Source organism: Salvia miltiorrhiza, chromosome 7, assembly GCF_028751815.1.
Source record: "Salvia miltiorrhiza cultivar Shanhuang (shh) chromosome 7, IMPLAD_Smil_shh, whole genome shotgun sequence".
NCBI classification, from domain to species: domain Eukaryota; kingdom Viridiplantae; phylum Streptophyta; class Magnoliopsida; order Lamiales; family Lamiaceae; genus Salvia; species Salvia miltiorrhiza.
In genome coordinates this window covers 9,508,756-9,526,255 of record NC_080393.1, presented here as the reverse complement: position 1 = coordinate 9,526,255, position 17,500 = coordinate 9,508,756, and the positions used below count along the sequence as shown (strand labels likewise).

At 34.3% G+C, this 17,500-nt stretch overlaps 2 protein-coding genes and 3 long non-coding RNA genes across 5 annotated transcripts in view; all 5 read right to left on the bottom strand.

The window, feature by feature from the left end:
* Positions 1 to 2,973: 2,973 nt before the first annotated feature.
* On the bottom strand, positions 2,974 to 3,739 carry LOC130992420 (protein TAP1-like). Its single transcript, XM_057917043.1, has 2 exons — positions 3,476 to 3,739; positions 2,974 to 3,100 (listed from the first exon to the last, which is right to left on the bottom strand). Exons 1-2 carry the CDS (start codon positions 3,732 to 3,734, stop codon positions 3,042 to 3,044), a joined length of 318 nt encoding a protein of 105 aa, XP_057773026.1. The 5' UTR covers positions 3,735 to 3,739; the 3' UTR covers positions 2,974 to 3,041.
* Positions 3,740 to 8,458: 4,719 nt separating this feature from the next.
* LOC130993789 (protein LEAD-SENSITIVE 1-like) lies at positions 8,459 to 9,629 on the bottom strand. The gene is made up of 2 exons (XM_057918826.1): positions 9,394 to 9,629; positions 8,459 to 8,664 (listed from the first exon to the last, which is right to left on the bottom strand). The coding sequence occupies exons 1-2, from the start codon at positions 9,485 to 9,487 to the stop codon at positions 8,459 to 8,461; spliced, it is 300 nt and encodes a 99-aa protein (XP_057774809.1). The 5' UTR covers positions 9,488 to 9,629.
* A 140-nt stretch (positions 9,630 to 9,769) lies between these two features.
* LOC130992419 (uncharacterized) lies at positions 9,770 to 10,455 on the bottom strand. The gene is made up of 3 exons (XR_009091286.1): positions 10,368 to 10,455; positions 10,122 to 10,224; positions 9,770 to 9,981 (listed from the first exon to the last, which is right to left on the bottom strand). It is a non-coding gene; the product is annotated as an uncharacterized LOC130992419 (long non-coding RNA).
* A 2,928-nt stretch (positions 10,456 to 13,383) lies between these two features.
* Positions 13,384 to 15,078, bottom strand: LOC130992418 (uncharacterized). Its single transcript, XR_009091285.1, has 2 exons — positions 14,152 to 15,078; positions 13,384 to 14,085 (listed from the first exon to the last, which is right to left on the bottom strand). It is a non-coding gene; the product is annotated as an uncharacterized LOC130992418 (long non-coding RNA).
* Positions 15,079 to 17,026: 1,948 nt separating this feature from the next.
* The window catches only part of LOC130992417 (uncharacterized), a 2,256-nt gene continuing 1,782 nt past the window's right edge, over positions 17,027 to 17,500 (bottom strand). Inside the window, exons 1-2 of the long non-coding RNA XR_009091284.1 lie at positions 17,484 to 17,500; positions 17,027 to 17,392 (exon numbers count right to left, since the gene is read on the bottom strand). The exon at positions 17,484 to 17,500 is cut by the window's right edge and continues 1,782 nt beyond it. This is a non-coding gene — a long non-coding RNA (uncharacterized LOC130992417). The remainder of the gene's footprint in view (positions 17,393 to 17,483) is intronic.

The window sequence follows — 17,500 nt, the reverse complement described above, 5'->3', positions numbered from 1 at the left end:
CCCACCATTTTCATGCTCTAGCTTTAGAATTTATTGTTTTATCAGTTTTCATAATTTAGATTTATTTTCTGCAAGAATTAAAGATTCAAGTTTGTCACACTGAATTATTTCCGGGTTTTATTTAATTGGGTAAATATCATTTTTTGGCCCATCGTTTGGGTGTTTCTTAAAAATAACCCACTCTAAGCATAATTACAAAACAATACTCATCGTTTCATTTTTTTTTCTTATTTATGGCCCGCAAAAATTTTCCGGCGACCGATATTTGACGTGTTCTGGCCAAGTGTCATATCATTAGTACACATCAACATTAAAAAATAAAAAAAATTGGTTAATATCAGTTTTTGGCGCATCGTTTGAGCGTTTTTTTCAAATATATTTCACTCTAAGACTAAAAAAATAAAAGAAAAAAAGAACCAACCTCGTGATACTGAACATCCATGCTAGAATCTCAACATAAAAAATACACACTTTCACTAACCAACATCAAATCTTGCCCGCGACAATTGAACTTAATATCAAATATGCAGTTTTAAGAAGAAGAAGAAAAGGAAGCAAAGAAAATAATATATATATATATATATATATATATATATATATATATATATATATATATATATGTACATGAAAGCAAAGAACTAAGCTTTGCTTGGAGGTTGTAAAGTTGGATTCGTCTGAGTTGACACTGGTGGAGTTGGCTTCCAATTGTTGGTGACATTATACGTGTCCATATATATATTCAATTCCAAACCATCTACTCTCTCCCTCTCTCTATGAATCAGGAAGCCTTTTTATCTCCGAGTTGTACTATCATAGTTTAAAACTTTAAATTTCTGTTAACAATATAAAATCAAAGATGGCAAGTTTACCGAAGACGATAGAGGAGGGAATAATCGACGGACGAGATGGCGGGGGAGAGAGGAATCGACAGTGGAAGGGGAAGCAACAGAGGTGTCCCGCTGCCGTGTTGATCGGAGGTAGGGTTGAAAATTATGGAGGAATTAAGCGCGAAAAAGAGTCCCGTAATTTTGAAAGCTATCTTGAAGATGAACCGTTATATGTATTTAGTGTTTATTTTGCTTACTCATTATTTTTCTTTTATTTTTTACTTCTTAAGTGTATTTGCTGTTTTTTCTTTTATTTTTTAATGTTTACGTGTACTAATGACATGGCACTTGACCGGAACACGTCAAATATCGGTCGTCGGAAAATTTTTGCGGGCCATAAATAAGAAAAAAATGAAACGATAGGTATTGTTTTGTAATTATGCTTAGGATGAGATATTTTTGAGAAAACGATCAAACAATAGGCCAAAAAGTGATATTTACCCTATTTAATTTAATTTTTTCAATTGCTATTTGATTATGTCAGGTTAATTTTCTTTCATGATTCTAGGGTTTGCCATTTTGCCTTTCAGTTTCTTATTTGCAATTCATGGTGCTCATTTCTTGTGAATTATCTTAGCGATAATTTGCATGTTTATAATTTAGTTATTCAGGTTGAGACCTATTGAAAATAATTATTTAACTGATTAAGGAATATTTTGTAAATGCTAAATTACCCCTTTGTGGGCATAGTTGAATTGACTATTTTAACCCTCTTGTAAACTCTATAAATAGGATGTACTATTGTAAATGTAACCTAGCTCATTTTCTTTTTCTTTTTCTTTTTTTTGATAAATTTACAACATTAAATAAAGAAAATAAATGGCCGCGTCACAAAAGACTTGAACCCAAAACCTTTGGCCTTAGGCATTAACCCCTTACCGCTTGGATAACACACGCACACAACCTAGCTCATTTTCAATACACCGAAAGGCTGCCCATTTGAATCTCATTTTTAGTTAGGATTTTCCGTTAAGCTGAAAACCCAGCTCAACATATATAGTTAAAATGTATTTGTCAAATTTTATTTCAGGTCGATTCTTGATTGAGAAAAAAATAATGATTTGAATTGTATATATGTTGTAATGTATACATGTTTACTATTTTAGTTACGTATTTTTTATTTTAAATATTAATGTTCTAATAATTGAAACAAACAAACTAACTATACTTAATATTCAAATATGCATTTAATTATGTAATTATGAGATTTTATTTTAATATTTCTAATAAAATTATATTTTTATTGTATTTATAATTTTTTTATACGACAATTGAACATATATATACACACACATATAAGCAATCATAAAATTATTTTTCATATATTGCATGGATGCAAATGCGTTAGATTTTAATTAATCATTAACTTTTTTAAAAAAAAATTGTTATTACCTAAAGAAAGGAAAAACACACTCACACTCTAGCTGACTCGAACCCCCGACCTATATTGGTTGGAGAAGAAGCGTCTTACCAACAGACCGTGCTTCATCGTCTTAATTAATCAATAATTATAGTTTAATATATAATTACTCCCTCCGTCCCTACGAATTTTGATGCAATTTCTTTTCTCGGCCATCCCACGAATGTTAAAGCGTTTTTAAATATGGTAAGAATTAGCCAAAAAAAAGGGTTGTTAATTACACTTTTCTACTTTATCATTTTTTACTTATCTACACACTTCTACTTTATCATTTTTCTACTTTATTATCTATACACTTAAAATACTAAAATTCAACTTTTAAATTCTCGTGCCGAAAAGAATTGCATCAAAATTTGTGGGACATAGGGAGTATAATTTAGCAATTAATTAATAATTATAGTGTATTTCCATGGGCTGGGAGTTGGAGAGTCGTGCGGGTGAAAGATATTGGAGAAATTAAATTCCAACACTTAAATCAATTCAGGTGAATAATTCCTTTATTATTCTCTCGCCCATTTTGCAAATATCTTGTTAAGTTTTCGTTGCTAAAGAGTGAATAATTCGGTTAATTTGTGTTCATTAGCATTTTCCACCATCCAATAGAAACATGTAAAAAGAATGCGTCCAAATTGTTCAACGGTGACAATATCATTAAAAAATTAAACACATCAATTGGTTCAAACATTCCAGAATAAAATCCATATCATTTATTCATGCCCAGCTCCTGATAATGATTATTCTTTGCATTGAACCTTAGAGCACTCATCCAAGCAACTCTCCAACTGATTTGCATCTGCAAATGTTAATATTTATATCAGAAATAAATTTGTCAAATATCAAACTTTGCAAGAATAAGAATAAAAGAGAGAGAGAGAGAATTATAGTCATGTAGATAAAAATATAAATATAATAGTAATTTATTACTATTGTACCTTGTTATTTATACTATTACACGAATTTTGGTTACACACAATTCGTATAAGTGTGTAGGTGTGCTAGCTATATATGTTATTTATATGAATTTTCATTACACACAAAATTCATATAAATGTGTAAGGGCATAATAGTAAAAATGGTTATTATTTTCATATTTTTATCTACACGACTATAATTTGTTTTTGCTATATGAGAAAGGCTAGAAATGCAGATTGTCTTAAAAAAAACAAACCATTGGCAGCGTTGCCGCATTTATGAAGGGAGCAGCCGAGGTTGCAATAAAACGAGGACGTGGTGGCAGCAGGTATGCAGCCGCGGGCGCAACCGTTGTAGCATCGGTCGTAGTTCGGTGAGCCTTTGCAGCGCGAGACGCAGATGCTGATGCACTGACCTACGGCGATCAGTTCTCTCTCTGCTACTGCACAAGATATACATAACATTACCATCAAAATTGCCAAAACAATAATCACTTGTGTGTTTTTCCTCTCCATTTCTATTATTCTTGATGAGTTTTGTTTCACTTGTTAATTGATATATATATATATATATGCGGTTTTTGTAGTTGGTGAGATTGATATAAATACTAATTAATTTATGATTTGATTTCCATGTTGGTGTCTCACAATCTCGGGAGGTAATTTGTTAGTAATTAATTGCATAATGGAAATCACATTCGGAATAAGATGTGTTTGCCTATATAATGACGTTGAATAATAGTAATGAATATTGATTAGAATCCTGGTGATTAGTGCTGAGGTAAGAAATGCCAAAATTTGGGATGTGTATTAAATTGTGAATAATTATATTGAAGACCAAAGTCTTTTTTTTTTGAGAAAATTGAAGACCAAAGTCTTGATTAGGGATATAATAAACATAAGGGAAGGATTACGCTACAAACACTTTTTAAAAAAAATACAAACTATGAACTCATGAATTTTATCTGAAATATATATGAATTCGTTGTAAAAAAAAATGTATGAATCTTAAAATTAAACTTTTTTGCTTCTTACACTACAAAAAAATCGTTGATTACCGACGGCGAAATGCCGTCGGTAACAAAAGACGGCCGCCGGTAAATAATGTTACCGGCGGCGTTACCGGCGGCAACTCGCCGTCGCTAAACGGTTCGTCGGCAACGCCATTACCGACGGCGATCGGCCGCCGCCGGCAATTAACGGCGGCGAAGCCGCCGGCATTTCCGCCGTTAAATACCGCCGTTGAACGGCGGAGACTTGCCGGAAAATTACCGACGGCGTTTGCCGTCGGTAATTAGCGGCGGCGATATCACCGTCGGTAATTTCCACCGGACGGTGGTGGCGCACACGCCGGAGTTGTTCACGATATTACCGAGGGCAAAATGCCGTCGGTAATTACCGACGGCATTACCGACGGCATTTGCCCTCGGTAATATTTTTTAATTTATTTTTTTTATTTTATTTTATTTATTTATTTATTTTATTTATTTATTTATTTTATTGTATATCCACAATTTATTTCGGTATTTATACAGTATAGCATAATTTAGACGAACTTCCCAGTCGGTCACCCATCTTAGTTGTGCTCTAAGTCAAGCACGCTTAACCTTGAAGTTCTTTTCGAATGGTCACCAGTACAGAACACTCGTATTATTGATATATATAGTATCTATTAATTCATTTAAAGTCTACTTCAATATACAATATCATATATATTCATAACCTTAGAATATGTCGAGATGATATACAAAAAATGTTGTTAATTACGGATTGGGCTCGTTTCCGTTCTTATTTTTATGTCGGAAAAATATTTATTAATTAATTTATTATTAATTTTTGAATTTTTTTTTTTTATCAATCTAGTTTATACACCATTCATAACCTTAGTGTTGATTGATGAGTGAATCACTAATCAAATTAACATTCTTAAGTTATAATTATAAGTTACTTACTAAGAATCTTGAATTCTTAGTAATAATATTAGATTAGTGATGATTGATGAGTGAATCACTAATCAAATTAACATTCTTAAGTTATAATTATAAGATTCTTACTAAGAATCTTGAATTCTTAGTAATAATCTTGGATTAGTGATGATTGATGAGTGAATCACTAATCAAATTAACATTCTTAAGTTATAATTATAAGATTCTTACTAAGAATCTTGAATTCTTAGTAATAATCTTGGATTAGTGATGATTGATGAGTAAATCACTAATCAAATTAACATTCTTAAGTTATAATTATAAGATTCTTACTAATTAAGAATCTTGAATTCTAAGTAATAATCTTGGATTAGTGATGATTGATGAGTGAATCACTAATCAAATTAACATTCTTAAGTTATAATTATAAGATTCTTACTAAGAATCTTGAATTCTTAGTAATAATCTTGGATTAGTGATGATTGATGAGTGAATCACTAATCAAATTAACATTCTTAAGTTATAATTATAAGATTCTTACTAAGAATCTTGAATTCTTAGTAATAATCTTGGATTAGTGATGATTGATGAGTGAATCACTAATCAAATTAACATTCTTAAGTTATAATTATAAGATTCTTACTAAGAATCTTGAATTCTTAGTAATAATATTAGATTAGTAATAATCAATGTTTAAATTTTCACTTGTATTTCAATATATATTTGATTTCAATGTTTTTGTATTTTTATCTTTGATCAATTTATTAGATGATAAATGAAAAAAAAATAAAAAAAAAATTAAAAAAAAATTAAAAAATAAAAAAAAAATTTAAAAAAAATTAAAAAAAAAATTTAAAAAAATAAAATTAATTACCGACGGCATTTGCCGTCGGTAATTAGCATTTGCCGTCGGTAATTAGCGGCGGAAAAATGCCGTCGGTAACGTTGGCCGGACGGCGGTTGTGCTATCGCCGGATGTCACCGGCGGTGGCGATTAGCGGCGGCCGATTGCCGCCGGTAAATACCGACGGCAAATGCCGTCGGTAATAAATAATATATATGTATATTAATATATATTTAAATTAGCGACGGCGTAACTGCCGCTAATTAGCGGCGGCCGTTTTGCCGTCGGTAATTCGCCGGTAATAGTCAAAAGGCGGGTCGCCGTTTTTGCCGCCGCCGTGCCGTCGGTAATTGCCGGCGGCGGCGCCGCCGTCGGTAGTTTTCGTCGCTATTTGCGCGTTTTTTTTGTAGTGTTATAGAATTATTAATGCAAAAATTTATCTGACAAAGTAATGAATCTGTCGTAAAACTTCATATTATAAGCACTAAAAATAATTTCTAAGTTTTATTCAAAATCATTTTTTATTTTTAGCTCTTTCCATAAATGCCAATACTATATAAAATCAACCATTGTACATAATTTTAAAATTAATATATATACATTCTCCTCAGAATTAAGAATAAAAATAAAACCAAAAATAGAAGTTTTGATTTGTTGGGGATTTGGGCTTGGGATAGGTAAGTGTAGGGGTGAGCAAAACCAAACCGGAACCGCCAAACCGAATCGAACCGAACCAAACCGGGCGGTTTGGTTCGGTTTTTGTAGTGAAAACGGTGCGGTTTGATTTGAAAATTTTCAACCCTATTCTCATTTCACTTTCAGCCCTAGCCGCCCTAACCTTTCCCCCCATTGCAATTCTTATTCAAGTTTCAATTTCTAGGGCTCCCTCCTCCCACTTCCCGTCGGGCCGCCGCAGCGCCACCGCCACCCCACCCCATTCTGGCAGAAGGCGACTGCCATCCCCACCAACAATCGCCGACCCTTGCCTGCCGGCGCCGCCTCTTCGTCCAGTAGAGTTCCCCGCCGCTACGCCCGTCGCCCGCCCAGATCCCAGCAGGCAGCAGTCGCGAGACTCACGGCGTCGCCCAGCCATCCCGCGACGCCGTCGCCTAGGCCTGACCGAGCCTCGCCGCCCCACGCCGTGGCCCAAGCCTGCGTCGTCGACCCGTCGTCCCTGCCTTGCAACCTCGGTTTTTGAATAAAAAAAAAATTGGAACGGTTTTAGGCCAAACCGAACCGAACCGAACCGAAATTTTACGGTTCGGTTTGGTTCGGTTTTTTCAAGTAAAACGGTTTGGTTCGGTTTGAAATTTTAGTTGGCGGTTTGGGTTCGGGTTGGGCGAAACGGTTCGGTTTCAACCCAACCCGCCCGAATGCTCACCCCTAGGTAAGTGTGGCTCTCTCCTAGATGGATAATGAATGTGGGCGTGGGTTTCATTTGGGTTGGGTTACATTACTCTTGCAACTCGCCCACTTTTTTATCTAACATTTAATTCAATAATAAATCAACTTTTAACTTTTAGGGTGCGTTCTCTTTATTTGTAAATTTATCATGAAAAAAGGAAGGATAAATAAAATTTCACCCTTTAAATCATTCCTTTCTTTTCCCATATTTTCTACTTGACCCTTACTCATTCTTCATTTATACTACAAAGGAAGAATAATATTATCCCTCCAGAAATAATGTGATAATATTATTCTTCTTTTGTAGTGTAAATGAGAAATGAGTAAGCACTACTAGAAAAACGCTCATAGATAACGGATTTTTTCCGTTATTTATGAGCTAAAAAACCGTTGTGTATAGTGGTGTTATCTATTCTATACGTCATACACAACGGTTTCAAAACCGTTATGTATAGTAGCAAAGATAACGGTACGATGCGTCATACATAACAATACGCATCCGTTATCTATAAAGGTTATACATAACGGTTTTTCACCGTTATGTATTAATTTTTTTTTAATTTTTTTTATCATAGTTAACAGTTTTTTGCACTTTTTATAACGGTTTTAACCGTTATCTTTGATAGAATACATAACGGTTTTTCACCGTTATATATTAAGATTTTTCCGTTATGTATTAATTTTTTTTTATCATAGTTAACAGTTTTTTGCACTTTTTATAACGGTTTTAACCGTTATCTTTGATAGAATACATAACGGTTTTTTGCACTTTTTATAACGATTTTTTGCACTTTTTATAACGATTTTTGCACTTTTTATAACGATTTTAACCGTTATCTTTAATTAGAATACATAACGATTTTTTGCACATTTTATAACAGTTTTTTGTACTTTATATAATTGTAGTATATTTTTAAATTTTGCAATTTTTATAAAACGACAAAATGATAAAATCAACGATAACAATATTATATATCATCCAAAAAATTCATACATTATTATACAAATGAACCAAATATCAAGTATACATCATCATTGAGGATGAGAAGATTTGTCAGGATGAACCATTAGAGAGCCATTACGGAGGAGTAAAGGGAGCCATTACGGAGGAAGCAATCTAGACATGAGAGGACAACTCCACTATCCGGCTGCCTGAATCCGCAGTCAGGAAAGGTCGGGCATTCTTCAGCTTCGTCGTATACTTCAGAGTCCGAGCTGGAAGTGTTTCCAACACGGGTGAAATGAACTACTTTGCTACCCCCAACAAAGATACCTGCACAATCACAGATCAAAAGGTCTAAGCCACACCATATCTACTCATTTCTGGGAAAATGCAGGTATTCCTCTGCACAAGTAAGTTAAACGCAACAGCATATCGAGCACAAGATACACGAGAGTCGAGAACACAATCGTGCAAAAGCTAAAGAGAAGCCAACACTGTCTTTGCAGCCACCTCATATATAGATAGAACAGATAAATAAGAAGACTCTTAACATATTCCTTAAATAGCTTATCATCACACAAATTTGCTATATCCTCATCACTCCAACAATTCGAATTCTTCCTCGAAATAGCTTATCAGCACACAAATTTGTTTCATTAACACAATTTCCTCCTCAAAAAATGCTGTATGAAGCAGTACAACTAGTCAACTACTAAGGTTGCATTGAGAAGCTAAATCATACATCATATAATTCATTTTGGCAATTGAAAATCAGCTCAATTGTGCCATATTTGGTCTATTTAACACTGAGCATCTCCATTATCAATGTTTCATCTCAGTGAAAAGTAAATCAAAAACTCATTTATCTGGTGTCCTTGGATCTGGCTGGTTGAGGATAGCTACTCAATCGGAAAAAAACGAACTAAAATGCGCAATTTCGAGGGGGAAATAAATGAAACTACAAATGAAATGAGTCAATTTGAGAAAGAGAATCGCATAATCAGAATTCAAGCAGTTGAAATTGAAATGACAAACTGAGCAAAATTCAAAATTAGGAACCGTGATGAGAGTAAGCGAAGACTGCTCTGTAAGTGTAGATATGATCCCCGGGTTTGATTTCATGCCTCTCCACTCTGTTAGTCAGCAGACCCATCCAATGCACCTCAAAAGATGACTGCAACTTCTTCAGCAAGCCTCGGAGAATTTGAACATGTTTTTGAGCAATGCTTCTGCAGTTCTACTTATCTGCTGTGGCCCCCAAAAAAGAGGCGAAAACATTGCGACATGATTCCCACGAGTAGTATAATGTTTCTGCATTGACGCCATTAATGGATGTTGCCTTTTCTGGGTATCTGCTGTCTATTATCCTGTAAATCTTTAAATGCTTTATTCAACTTAACAAAAGCTTGGTGAGCTTGAGGATGAGAAGATTTGTCAGGATGAACCATTAGAGACAACTTCCAATACCTAAACAATAAAATATCAGCAAACAACTTCATCCAGAAAAAAATAATGTATACAAGTCAATAGAGCAGGAAAAGATGCAAGAATGGCCAAGTGAAGAGAAAGCAATTACTAAGCACTGCAGTTCCACCTTTAGTACCCAGCATATGGACTATCTGCCTCGGCACCAATTATTCTTGTAATCTAAGCATATAGCAAAGCTGTCAGGCTATGCAATAATGTTGCAATACAAGCTATCAACTTACATGAACAAAGAGTTTGTGTTATTGTATCAAAAACTTAATAACTATATAAAGTCAGCTGGAAGGACAATAGAAAGTAACCTCCTCAAAACGCTCAGCTTCATTTGTAGACTCAGCTTCTTTAACAACAGCAGGAGGTGGAGGTCCTATAAATAGATCGTCGTCTCCATCCAACTCAGCCTCTCTGTTGATCATTCCCATATATTAATACAAAATTACAATGGTGGACTGATGATTCAGCTTTTTAATATATAAATTATGAAAAAGAATATATGAAAAGGAATTATAGAAATCTTTTACATTCAACTAAAAAGCTATGAGCTAGACCTTAGTTCTGCTTCAGCTTCTGTTAGCTTGGCTGCTGCAGCAAGTAGGTCAGCGGATGGCATTTCAGGCCCAATGACCCTGCAGGAACCAGCAGCAAGATCATCGAATAATACAGGTACAAGCAAGCTCGAATAACTAAACCAACATGGTAGGCTGCATTTAAATAATATTTGAGGTCCAACATCTTCTCAAATCAAATAATGTTTCAGGTAATGCTAAATAGGTGAAGTTTTTACAGATCCATAACCTTTCACATTATACTGAACCTCTGAAATATATGAAGAAAACACATATAAGAAAGGTAAAGTTTCCAGTAATACCTTTTCTGTCCGGCAGTTAGGGTCACAACTATGGTTTATAAAGCGGCCCAAATTCCCTTTAGCACATGCATCAATTACCTGAAGCATAAGTAACATATGCATCAATTACCTGAAGCAAAAGCATCAAATTCCAACAGAACATGATAACCAAATATCATCAAGCATGGTAAAGGTCACAATCAAATTCTAAAATTGGAATATGCACTTTGTCATCAATAGAAAAGGATACTAGAGGATATCATAAATCAAATCATCTTTGGAGCAAAAATAAAGAATGTAAACATACAAATAAAGCCCTAGTTCAATCGAGACTTATTAATTTCACAATTAAAAAGCCCTAGTTCAATCGAACCTGGAATCGCTGGCGCTGCAGAAAGCAAAGCAGGGGCTCGCCGTGGCGAAAAGAGAATGGGCGGCGGCGCAACGAAAAGCGAAAGGGCGGACGACGGCGACCAGATGTTGAGAGCAGATGAAGGGCGGCGCCTCGGCGAGCAGGGGTGGCGGCGCAACAGACAGAGGAAGGGCGAACGACCGTCCTCCTTTTGCAGAAGTCAGCTTCCCCCGTTTGCGGACGTCAGCTTCTCTATTTCCTGAACGACGGCGACCAGATGTTGAGAGCATATGAAGGGCGGCGCCTCGGCGAGCAGGGGTGGCGGCGCAACAGGCAGAGGAAGGGCGAACGGCGGTCCTCCTTCTGCAGACGAACGAAAATTTTGAGGAACCAAACTTGCAGAGGAACGAAAATTGCAAAGGAACGAAAATGTTAGGCGCGAAAATGTTAGCTGAAATGAAATAACCTAAGGCAAAATCTATTCCTTTTTCTTTTTTTTCACTTTTAATATTCAATTTTTGGTATTTAGATTTTTAATTTAGATTTTATATAAGTGTTACTTAATGATAAAACAAAAAAATGTTATGATTTTTTTTATTTTTCAAAGTCTATATCTAGGAATAAATTCAGATTTTAGGATAAACAATTTAAATGTTATTTTTAAATATAATATAATATAATTTTAAAAAAATTAATAAAAAAAATTATACATAACAGTTTTTAGATACGCTCAAACATAACGATTCCAAAACCGTTGTAAATGACTCTTATACATAACGGTTCTCTAACGTTATGAATAAACCGTTATAAAAGATGATCATAGATAACGGTTCTTTAACGTTATGAATAAACAGTTATAAAAGATGGTCATAGATAACGGTGGCTTAACGGTTTTGTAATACTGTTATGTATGCAACTAATAGATAACGCAATAACATAACGGTTTTTCAAAAACCGTTATCTATGCATATAGACAACACTACATAGATAACGGATTTTTCCAAAACCGTTATCTATTCCTAAAAGTGCGCTCATACATAACGGTTTTTGAAAAAAACCGTTATCTATGCACTGTTATGTATGTAAACTTTTATAGTATTGAAGGGTCAAGTCAGAAATGTGGAAAAAGAAAGAAAAAATTTAAAGGGTAAAATTTTGCACTTGGTTTCTTGATTTCCAAGTGAAAACTAGTTTTCAATTTCTTCAATGGTAGTTTCTTAATTTAGAAATTAGAATTTTACGCCACTTAAGTCTCACACAATTTCTCTCTCCAACAATTTTGCTGCTTCAGAATCTAAGATACATTCATTCATTCCCTGGCCTGCCAAGAAAAACCCATTGACGAGCTTGGTGAATATTGCTACCACATTTGGTTTGTAGCTACGCTTGAAAAAGTTGGGCTAAGATAGCAAATACAAAATCAACTCTATTCAAACGGCAGAGCAATCCATGGAAGCAATCCTTTTGAATCATTTTTGTTTGTGTATGAAAATATTTATTTATTTATTATGACGTATAATACTTTTTAATAATAATAATTATATGTAATGTTAATTTTTATTATCAAATGATTTAAAATTATTTAATAACTATAATTATCATTACACTTTATACAGAGTTAAAAATTTACGTTTTTTAATTCAAAATTTTATTGAGTAATTGATGTGAATTATTTTATTTTATTTATCAAACAAATTTCGTATTTATTTACATTTTAATATTTATACTTATTTATTTAAATATATTATTTAATTTCAATATTCGTCGTGCATAGCACATGGCCGAACTAGTTGTTATTAAAAGTAGAGTAAAATAAAAATAATTTTATTTGCAAGTGGTCAAAGGCTTATGTAGATTTTTTTTAGGAAAAAAAAGGAGAAAAATTATATTAAATCACGACAAACAAAAATTGATTTCCAAATAATTACATCATCCGACCAAGTAGCAAAGCTCGCAAGACAATAAGTAGCCTTATTGGCTTCTCGACGAACATGAAAAAGGTCTAAAATAATAGTATTTCTACCATGCAAAAAAGCATCATAAAAATCATGGCAAAGAGAATCCAAGCCTGAAGAGTCTTCGTGAACAATATGAATAGCTCCAAGATCGAACCATATCCTTGATCGAGGCAGAAGCCTATGCCCAAAAGTAACTTTCATTTGTCCCATATAACCATATTATATTCTTCAGTCCATTTTTCAATCCATTTTATAATAGTAAGAGCTTTAAAAAATTAGAGTGGAATAAGGCTATCTATAGATGACAGAATAAAGAATAAAAGAAAATTCACTCATTCTGATTGTATGCTATTGACACTTTACTAATTGAAATTATTGCAATCAATGGGTAAGACTTCAAAATCACATAATGAGAACTTAGCAATGCATTAGTTTCAACTAAACGCAGTTTCAGCATTATATAACATAAAAATCAACCTAAAACATAATTAAGAATATGAATGCTACATTATATCATTGTACAATCCCTCTGGAAGCATCAAACACTCCCTCCCTGAAGAAATTGACACTATCTCAAATGCATCAAACACTCCCTCCTGAAGAAACTGATACTATCTCAAATTCTCAATAGTCGATCTCAACTATTTTAAAAGTATGCTCCTACCGGAGGTGCCGGAAGAAACTGACACTAATTTGTCAATCCGCGGAGTTGAGCATCAAATCCGGAAAAAAAAATTTGAATGTTTGCAACAAAAGAATACGCCATATCCACAAGAAATCATTCATCATTGGCATAGTTGGGCCCTGTATTCGGCTGCACCAGCGACTTGCGATACCAGGTCTTGTTCGAAGAGATTAATCTGTATGTTACTATGTTGGGAATCAACATAGCTCGTTGAATGAGCATCCAACCTCTTCTCGAGCCACTCAAACATTAAAATCTGATGCATAGCCCATCTATCACGATGGAATATGCTCAGCTTTGCAACATGTAACTTCATTATACTCACGCAGTTTCTCTCTCAACAACTTCTCCACTGCCAGAAAAAAGCCCATTGAGGAGCTTGGTGAACACCACCACGTTTGATTCGTAACAACGCTTGAAAAAACTGCATAAAATAGCAAATACAAAATCAGCTCTATTCAAACAGCAGAAGCAATCTATGCGAGCATACCTTTGAACCATTTCGTCGAACAGATAAAATGCACCAGTGTATATGGCTGGATCTTGACCAGAGAGCTCAGCAATTTCGTGAAAGCAGCAGCTGCCGCCTTCTCGACATCTCGTGAAGCTTAGATATCTCAAACCAAACTGCAAAACTCATTTTATACAAGGAAATATGATGAGGGGAGATGGCGGCGGAAGAAAATAAGGTTAAATCGAAAGAAAAAGAGATGCGGCGCAGCTGAGACTGAGGTAGGGTTTCTATCTTTACTTTTTCTGGCTATTCATTTACATGTAGTGAGAATTTGGTCTTGAGAAATTTTGTAAGGGTTATTGATTTATATTTTAAATCAAAATCTAGTCTTGTGGGTTATTTTTTATTTTATTTTTCCACTTAATTCAATATAATTTTTCCAATTGGTATAAATTATTAGTATATACTATATAAATGCATACAGTTTTTTTTACTAGGTTTTTATATTTTATTTTGATGAATCTCCATTTTTTGTTTCAACATGTCATTAATCAAGTTAAAGAGTTCATTGAGAGCCTCTTTAGTTATACTCCCAAGAGCATCCGCATCGCTTACACGATAGCAGCCTACTCGTGTAAGGCTGCTATCGTGTAAGTCGATGCAGCCCTCACTTACACGAGGGCTACATGTTCTGTCGTGTACCCGATCGACCATTGAAAATAGGCGCGTGTTTTACTCGCGCCTTTAAAAAAAAAGAATATTTGAATTTTGAATTTGAAGGCAGCTTCGACTGCCTCGGTTTGTGTGCAAATTTGACCGTTCGATTTTTTTTTCTTCTCTTTATATTCTCTCTTCCTCCTTCTTCTTCCTCACTTTCACTCCACAATTCTCCTCTTTCAATCTACACCTTTCAAGCCTTTTCTTCTTTTTTCTTCTGACAATGGCGGAATCTGACCACGGTTCTTCGTCTGATTCATCCGACGGTGTAGCTCACGCGATCATGGAGGAGATAGAGTTGCAGAAACAATTGCTTGCTCAAATCTACACCCAACCGGCGCCGGAGCTGGGACGTGTTAAACGTCCCCGGTCTAGCAGATGACGACGCGGGACATGGGGCGTCTAGGAGTGACTCGACGGAGAGTGGTCGAGCAACCCCAATTTCCTTCGAGGAATATGTGCAAAGAGATACCCTTCTCCGAGATAGACAGTTGCACGCCGCGCTCCAATATGATTTGATGGAACATGTTTGGGCACATTTTGGACCTCTAGGGCCGGAATAGTTATTTGTAAGATTTGTTTTTATTTTATTAAGTTTTATGTAATTTTTAGGATTTCAAAATTAATGCAATTTAAATTCGAAGTAAATTGTGTGATTTAAATTTATGCAATTAAACTTAAATGAAAAATGAAAAAATCAAAACTAAAAAAATCATGTAGGCTATCATGTAACTCCAATGCAACCTCTTTACACCATGTGATCCCCCCTCATAAAATAAGCTATTATGTAAGCTATCATGTAACACCAATACGGATGCTCTAGCTACAAAATAAGTTATCTATTATTTTAGGGAATATCCCATAAAATAGTGACTAATCCATTTTTTTTATTTGATAATGCCAATGATATGTGAAATCGAATAACTGATCCAAATCAAAACACTATTAAAATATGATTCAATTTGATATTAAATATAATTTGATTTCTTTTTTTTTCTTCATATTTTTTTATAGTTTTTTCAATATTTTGGGGATATTTCGGTTTTTTATTCTAATTGTGTCATAGATGACTAGTGTGTAACTCGTCGAATTTCGACGGGTATCATTTAGTGTTATAATTTATATTAAAAAAAGCATAAAAGATTATTTCTTAATATATTTATAAATTTTGGAGATTATTTACTAAAAATGTGTTAATATGATATAGGTCTACGTTACACATCAAACTAAAATGAAAAAATAAATTAAAGAGGACTTTCATCGTTAATATGACTTAGCGAAATGTATATTCGAAAAAATTATTTGCCACCCACTACTATTTGTTACTTATACCCGCGATCCGCGGATACCCGTCACCCGTCGGGTATCGGCCACCTACTACCCGTCGGATACCCGCCGAGGCTTGAGAGGTAGGGGCGCAGCTACTTCTCGGCGTCGACATCCTGCAATAAACCACCCACTAAATGCAATAAACCACCAACAAATAAATCACCACGAAATTTCAGCAAATTTTAGAGAAAATTTTTAACTTCCTGTATACTACTATTTGCCATCCTTACTCGCGACCCGTGGATACCCGCCACCCGTCGCTATCCGTCGGATACCCGTCATTCACTACCCGTCGGATACCCGCCGAGGCTTGAAAATAACGATAAATATTTATTAGTTGAATAATAGAATAATTCTATGAAGCATGGGGACGAATACATAATACGGAAACGATACGGAGACGTAAATACGTCATTTTTCTAAAAAACATGATACGATATGTCAAACAATATGTTTTAGTTTTTTATTTAAAATATATTTTATATATATTATCACTACAAAAAAAAATGAGTTTTTGCAATAAATTTTTTTGTTACATAAGTACATATTTTCATCATAAAAGACTATGTGAGGGAAAAAAATTCGTCACATAGTCGTCACGACAGGGTCCTCACATATAGTATTATGTGAGGAAAACTTAATTTCCTTACATTAGAGTGTCATGCTTATATGATGAAAAAAATAGTGACAAATAGTCATTTTTTATCACAAAAACCCAAATAATTGTAAGGTAAAAAATTCCTCACAAATAGTCTTATTTTTCATCACATCCCTAATTTTGTAACAAATACCTCAATTTATATATATATATATATATATATATATATATATATATATATATATATATATATATATATTTCCAACCTTACTGAATAGAGTATTTATTAATGGCACATAGTAATCTGAGAAGACACATACAAATCCAATTCGAAGGAGAAACCTACAACACTAATTATCCTACGAGATCTCAATATATTTTATATACAAATATGATCTGGTGGTTGGTTCTGCAGAAAGAACGGCACTCGTTGCCTCAAATAAGTTCGGTTGTTCCTCTGTATCTCCTGCTGCAACCTTCGTTCACTTCCAAGGTTGTAACTCCTTCAATACCCTTTTTGAACTGCTCTTGTTTCTCGGCTTCAGGAAGCTTGGGGATCAAGTTCTTAATATATTTCTTTACGTATGATATGAACTATTTTTTATCGAAAGGAGGTTGCTCTTGAATGACCCACTACACATACCAAACAAAACTTGTCTTAGATTTCTCACTAATCACACAAAAGTCATATATAGTATGAGTGTATATGATCATTAATTTATACCTTTCCTTCTACTTCTC

Excerpts from the sequence above, each read along its gene's own strand:
- LOC130992420 (XM_057917043.1), bottom strand. The coding sequence starts at position 3,734 with ATGGAGAGGAAAAACACACAAGTGATTATTGTTTTGGCAATTTTGATG. Across the intron at positions 3,101-3,475 it reads ATGCGGCAACGCTGCCAATG|ATGCAAATCAGTTGGAGAGT; the intron begins GTTTGTTTTTTT and ends TAACATTTGCAG.
- LOC130993789 (XM_057918826.1), bottom strand. The coding sequence starts at position 9,487 with ATGGGTCTGCTGACTAACAGAGTGGAGAGGCATGAAATCAAACCCGGG. Across the intron at positions 8,665-9,393 it reads CTTCGCTTACTCTCATCACG|GTATCTTTGTTGGGGGTAGC; the intron begins GTTCCTAATTTT and ends GTGATTGTGCAG.